Source organism: Alosa sapidissima, chromosome 6 (assembly GCF_018492685.1).
Source record: "Alosa sapidissima isolate fAloSap1 chromosome 6, fAloSap1.pri, whole genome shotgun sequence".
NCBI lineage: Eukaryota > Metazoa > Chordata > Actinopteri > Clupeiformes > Clupeidae > Alosa > Alosa sapidissima.
In genome coordinates, this window is record NC_055962.1 from 1,075,503 (window position 1) to 1,082,629 (window position 7,127).

Consider the following 7,127-nt stretch of genomic DNA (forward strand, 5'->3'; position numbering starts at 1 on the left):
ACGGGAGACAGCTGCCTACTGCCTCCCTCCCTACATAGAGAGCTGTCTCACTAGACATGACTTTGGATTAAATGCATCTTTTAAAAATGAGCGTAGCACTCTAGAATCTTTGGTTAACACTACGGTATGACGTTAGCAAAGGCCTGACGTTAAACTAAAGTAGCTTACGTAAGCTAGCAGGCTAACGGTATAAATTAGTTTTACGGCCGGCAGATATATCAGACCAGACGCTATTAATGGTTACAACAATGGCATAATCAGTAAATTGTTTATTTTTAATCTGTAATCTGCAAATCTAAGCAAAATAAGATCACACAAATGACATTTTAAACAGATTCAGCAGCCATTACCGATGTCATCCGCCATGTTTGTTTACCTTTCACAGCTGTTTCAGACGTTGCCGCAAGGGATTATGGGTAGGAGGCAGCATGAAGTGTGCATCGATGCTGCCTTCAAAAATGACCGTTATTTGGGAATTCTAAGATATCTTAAAAGGCAGCAGAATTTGTTTTTTCGGTTTCGAACCGCACTTGCTGCCTTGCTCCCCAGTTAGATATCTTAAAAGGCAGCAACTTTACCTGTTTCGAACACACCCATTTAGTCTGGAAAGACAAGTTACTCAACTACACAATAGCACACAGAACAACAAGCTGAATAGGTGTCCGGTATGTTAACGTAACACATTAACAGTTATTCAACTATACCTGGGAGGGAGTCTTTCTCAGTGTCTAAGTTAATGTTTCAGTTAATTTTTTCAGGGGTACAAGAGCAGCATATAGTTGTCACAAGCCTAGAGTGCCCTCTCGCGGCTGTAGACGGTAATGTTTACTCCTTGGTTTATGTCAGTCCGTATGAATTAACATTTAAAACATATCAAAATATATATAATGTAACATAAGTTGCACCCGACTAGAAGTTGCAGGACCAGCCAAACTAAAAAAAAAGTGTGACTTATAGTCCGGAAAATACGGTATGTGTGTTTTATATACAGTAATATTTACACTAATATGTTTTTTTTTTTTTATCATTTATTTGATTTATTTGCAGACCTGAAGACCATCTCTACTGCCACTGGAAAGGGTCTCATTGTGTCTGGATTGTGGGGCTTTGTCCGCCACCCAAATTACTTGGGTGACTTACTCATGGGCCTTGCTTGGTCTCTCCCATGTGGTGAGTAATGTTCTCTGTCATTTGGCATTAACAAAAAAAACGAAAACAGTCTGTTTTACCTAGTTCAAGGAGGAATTTTACTCTTGTATACCCGTATAATGAGATGTAATAAAGACAATCTTGAATCTTGAAAAAAATACACGGATTTTCATGCTACATAACAAGCACGGATAAATTGTGTATAATTGGTACAAGCAAAACTATAAACTGGCAATCGAGGTAGTGTTGTGGGAGACCTAGGCTATCATTAGTTAGCCAACAATGTAAGTTGATAACGCTGCTAGCATATTTTGACTGTTTTAAATTAGGCAGTATATGCCTGCTTTGTTACAAAAGACAGAAATTACTCGTTTTCTTATTGTAGTTTGTTATATATTACGACGTGATGGCAAGCTACTGTTCTGATAAACGTGTTCACCAGCATTGGTTAGCCTACTCACCAAGACGCATGCCCATTCCACTCCTTCAATGAAAAATGAATTTCTCGCTGGGTGTTATTATGATTGCCGGGCAGCAAAGCGGCGGTCATATAGGTTTAGTCAGATTTTTTTTTCTTCTTTTTTTTTTTTTCTCGCATGTCCAAATTTCCGTCAAGGATTCCCGGGACACTGAAAGACCGGGGTAGACGAAACTTGGTCGGCATGTAACCCCATATGGATAGCATGTAACCATCGTTTTTTGTTTTGATATGTAGCCCCCCCGCTGGACTGCACCCCCCGAAAGGAGGGTAGGGCAGACACAGTTTTCTGTGAATATCTCGAGAACCGTAAGGTTTAGGAGGACCATTTTTTTTTTGTATGTTGATCTCAAGGGGCCATGTCAACCCATTCCATAACCACTCATTTCATGTATAGCGCCACCTAGTTAAACACAAAAAAGTAAAAATGAGATGTTGTAATCGCAGGTATCTGTGACCTAACATATTCAAAACTGCACGAAATTGGAAGTGTAGGATCATTATGACACCCTCTGAATGCACGCCACGTTTCGTGGAATTCCGTTCATGGGGAGCCACACAATAAATTAAGTAAGGGATAATGTATAGAACGCCGGTCATTACTGGGAAAATAAGTCCCGACAGGGCGAACCGGACTTGTTCCGGTCTTGTTCCGCCCTGAAGGGACTTAGGTCATAGGGCCTACAAGGATACTATTCCTACAAAACAACTACATACTACATACTAACAATGTAGAGCAAGAACAACCATGTGGTGACACTGTTCCACTGAGTAAAGATTAATTTTGGAATTTAAGAAGACACATTTTGCGGAAACATGACTGTGCTACGGAGAGTGTGAATGCTGGTGTGCAGAGTTGTGTTGAAAAGAATGGAATCTAATGTAAATGAATGTCGAAAGCAGAGTGCATCACACTCATGTCGGCATCGGTGTCCACAGCAATTTAAAACACCATTCAGCTGACCGGGAGTTCAGAACTGCGTTGGTGTTTATTATCTCCATGACTACAGGAGGAGGACTAGAAGGAAGTAAATTTCTTAGAATATTTGCTAGAAAGTGTCTGGCAGTTTGAGGACAAGAAACGGTGCATCAAAGACGAGAGTCAAAATAGTAGCAACTAAAGAGGATTGTTGATAACAGAACAGACGGAGAAAATATCTTTGGCGGCACACGATTAAATGCGTCAAACTAGGCTATTACTCTTTGGCCGGCTCGTAAGCCCAAACGAGTGTGTGCAGCATCATGCCTTTACGTAGCCTACTAACGGTGCATCATAAAGATACATTCAATCCATCACGCCCCATTTTAGCGTGATGTCATTTAACATTATATCATTGATTCCAATGGGAAAGACCGCTAGTAATCAAACGTTGACGTTGCATCTAGTTATTAATTCACAGGACATTCAATCATTTTACTAACACATTAGTTATAAAGAATTATGTGTATGTAATTTACTCATGTCGAAACTATGTATATTACCAACCTAATTTGTTTCCAATACCCCAATGTTGAGGACACATTTAGCACGTAGCTACACTTCCCATTAGGGGTGGGAATTGGCAAAAATGTGACGATTCGATACTATTGCGATATTTAGGCCACGATACAATACTATTGCGATTCATGTCTCCCATATTATTCAAAGGCATAATAAAAAATAAGGAAAATAAGACTCTTCAACTCACTTCAAATGTCACATTTAATTCTGTGAACATTACATAACATTATAAACTCGGACATATTTTGGTTACAATGACGGGGTTATCCGTTTGTAAAGTGCCTATATGTCAGTAACGTTTTGAAATTAGCACTTCGCCAGCAAGCAGTACTTTGTGGGCAGTTGTGCTGAAGTTTGCTTGCTACCATAACTTAAACTGGCTGGCAGACACTTCGCAAATAACCTCAGACTAATTTACTGGTTACAGTAACTAGGTCAATGGATTTCACTGTCTTTCGCGATACTTTACAAAATCTAAGCAAGAAAAGGCCAAACAAATAAGATTAATATTTTGGCACGACAGTCTATGGGGTTTGCCATTCTGAGTACCGTTTTGGTCATAGCCTACAGTCTATTGCTTCTGTGGTGAGCTAGGCAGACACAGGCGACACCGAGCGTTATAGCGGTGAAATGCACCGCGATGCAAAGCAACCCGACGCAGAACCATAAAATGGTCACGACGCCGTAGGAGTGCCGGCGTAGCTACGGCATGGAGTTGACGCAGAAGCATGTTGAGCCCTTAACTGTCTGCACGTCCGCAATCGATTAAGTTTCTCAAATGGAAAACACATCCATGTTCCCTCGCGTCTAATGGCCACTCTAGGTAATCCTCTTGTGTTTGCAAAATTCCTGACAGTTCCTGATCGCTAAACTTTTGTTTTCCTTTCCTGTCGGTTAGCAGTTGATGTAGAAGCACCTATGGCATAATTTTACTTCAGCGGTGACAAGTCCTGCAGAGAGCGAGAGAGAGAGCGAGAGCGAGAGAGAACCTGCAAAGTGGCTTTGTGTGTGTCCCTGCATGGGGTTACGTTCGAGTCAAGTCAGAAGTTAGTCCGTGACTGGAAAGAGCAAAAAATAGGAACATAATGGGTCACATTAATCCCATAAACACACAGATAACTCTTACACCAACCTTGTGCCTTTGTTTCAAGATTTAATAAGTATAAACCCTTTTTGCTCCCCATTTCGATGCAGCATAGGTTTTCATTATATCCAAACAGTCCTCTTTCCCCTAAAAGGGGGCGTGTGTACGTGCAGCACATACAACATTCCATTCCATTCGTCAGTGCCTATTGTTTAGTTTCCAGTCTAGCTAGATCCGTGTGGTGTTGTAGTTGTTCTAATGTTACTAGTTGTTGCAACAGCATGTGAAAAAACGACAACATTTGTTAGACCAAAAATAAGGTAAAAAAAAATTGACGCCGTTAAAATAAGTTTACGTTAACGCCGTTAATAACACGTTTAACTGACAGCACTAAAAAATACCAAGTCATTCATTAATGTAGTTATTTAATTATTTTAAATTTGGTGGATGCATCCCAGAAAATGGATGAAATTGATCTCATGATTTATTTTAAATGGTGTTAAAGAGCTTATAAATGAATTCATTGTGTCATCACCAGCATTATAAACATCTATATAAAACAACATTTGGTCTACAAATAGCAGCTTCTATTTAGGCTATTTTATCATTTTCCCCAAAAAAGTGGGGGTCGTCTTATAGTCAGGGTCGTCTTATATTCGGACCAATACAGTATACATTATTCTCTGTGTATTATTGACCTAACTTGGCCAGACTCCCTCTTTACTACGTCAGCTATGTCATTCTATTTTGGAACGTTCATAAATTTACTTATAAAAACGGCTGTAGGCTAGCCTATGTGTTGATGCTAGTTAGAGCATTGAAAGAATGTTATTTTTTGAAAATGTCCTTTTTACTTCACATTGCAAGTCAAAGTGTTTGTTAACCTGACAGTTGCTCTTTTAAGTGTTGTGGGACCGGAATTCCATGGTTAAGTGATTTGTACTTGACTGCCATTTCCATTTCACCTTTTGTAGGGTTCAGGCATGCTCTGCCATACTTTTATCTTGTTTACTTGGTCCTCCTGCTTCTACACCGCAACTCCAGAGATGAGTTACAGTGCAGGAAAAAGTATGGTTCTGCGTGGGATGAATACTGCAAAGCAGTACCTTACCGCATCTTCCCCTGGATCTACTGAAACTCACCATCTCACTCAGTCCTTGGATTAGAAACAAACAAAATTGTACATGTTGAGACAGTTTTAAAGGGCTCAAATCATTCTGTTAATATTTAAAATGAGTACAACTAAGGTTGCAGTTTGAATGGTTTATTAAGTAAACTGGATTTTGAAAGCTTTTCACTTTTTGTTCAATTAGACAAACATGAAACAATTTGTGGTGTACATTCCTGTACAGAAGAACATTGATCGTCTTAAGTAGCGTGTTTATTTTTGTTACCTGAAGTATTAAAGAATCAGTCTTTCGGCCTGATATTTAACATTATTTTGAATGGTATATTTTGGTATTAATGTGTGTTGTGGACAAAGCAATATTAATGCTTTATATAGGCTTTATGCTTATTTAAAACAGATGTTCACTCTCAGGACTTCAACAATTTAAGAAAAAAAATATTAGGAATATCTAAATGCTTGTGTATATTCTCATAATAGGTTTCATGTTTTGAATTGTATTATTTTTTTAATCCAAATCTGGTATTCTTTGGACTACACCCAGAAAAAAAAAAAATGTATTTCAGTGTAATTAGCTTGAAGTTGAATGTTTATGTTTTGTATCACTGAATGAATGTAAATAGATCATCATGTTTTGATAGTTTTTTTTATAATGTAGTTTTAGACTAAAAGTGGCTTTTAATATTTCATTAGTTTTATACAGAATAGAAATAATTTTACAGAAAGTTAAAACCAGTTAGATTTTGATGCCAGTGTTTCATTTTATTTTGGTATTTATTATTTTTTTGGTCTTTCAGATGTGGCGCTTTGACTCCCATTCATAATTTTTACATCTGAAGAATAAATATAAATGAGAATTGGTTTTGTTTTTCCAAGTTATTTTTTCCTATTACTCTTATTGTTCATTTAGCTGATGCTCCTATCCAGACAGCGTACCAACATGGTCTTAAATGTTTTAAAAAGGCCTTACATTTCAAATGGGCAAGTCAAGCCCTTAAACATATTGGATTTAATTTACAAAGTCTTGAATTTTGTTCACAAGGTCTTTATTTTTTTTTTTCCTTTGGTAGGATTAAGTTGATACCATAACATCAGTCAGTAACACTTTATAATAATAATTATAACTAGTCATTACCTAACCCTTTCTTAAAATTTGTTAATTTTTACTAAAATATCTATTAGTTTTATCTATTACTAAGTTAATAGTTTTTCCATCATTAATTAAATATTAATTATTTGCATAAAATCTGTATGTTAATGTTTTAACAAATAGAAAACTTTATTATTTAACTAATTGTTATTAAACTGTGCTTCTGCCTATCCCAATATGAAGCAAATTCAATATTTAAAGGGATACGCCACCATTTGGGGAAATACTCCCCTTTTTTTCCACCTCCCCTCGTCTTGAACAATTGGGATTTACCTTTCTCCAGGTTATTCAGCCTTTCTCGGAGTTTGACCAGAGAGGTTAAAAGTGAAGCGAGAAGCAACAATGTCCATTAAGGTCTGTGTTCTATTTTTAGAAGAAGGGTGGGGATCCCACAGTCGAGCCCTCATATGCTAATAAAGAAGTTCATTTAAAAGTTTACATTGTGACATTATGTGCCACTCCTACTTATGCAGACTGGAACTATTCACGTTTACTCTCATTGTAATGTATTATGTTGCTCTACCTTGGTCAGTAACTTTGGTCTGACGGTAGTACTTTTAGCTCCAGCCTAGCATAGATCATTGAATCAGATTAGGCCATTAGCATCTCGCCTATCTTGCTCAAAAGTGAATTCTAAAT

At 37.6% G+C, this 7,127-nt stretch overlaps 1 protein-coding gene across 1 annotated transcript in view; it reads left to right on the forward strand.

Annotated features, from left to right (window-relative positions):
• lbr (lamin B receptor) overlaps window positions 1-6,200 on the forward strand; it is a 67,067-nt gene extending 60,867 nt beyond the window's left edge. Inside the window, exons 13-14 of the mRNA XM_042095479.1 lie at window positions 1,048-1,170; window positions 5,187-6,200. Of these exons, the coding sequence (XP_041951413.1) occupies window positions 1,048-1,170; window positions 5,187-5,347 (284 nt within the window). The 3' untranslated portion in view covers window positions 5,348-6,200. The remainder of the gene's footprint in view (window positions 1-1,047; window positions 1,171-5,186) is intronic.
• Window positions 6,201-7,127: the final 927 nt, after the last annotated feature.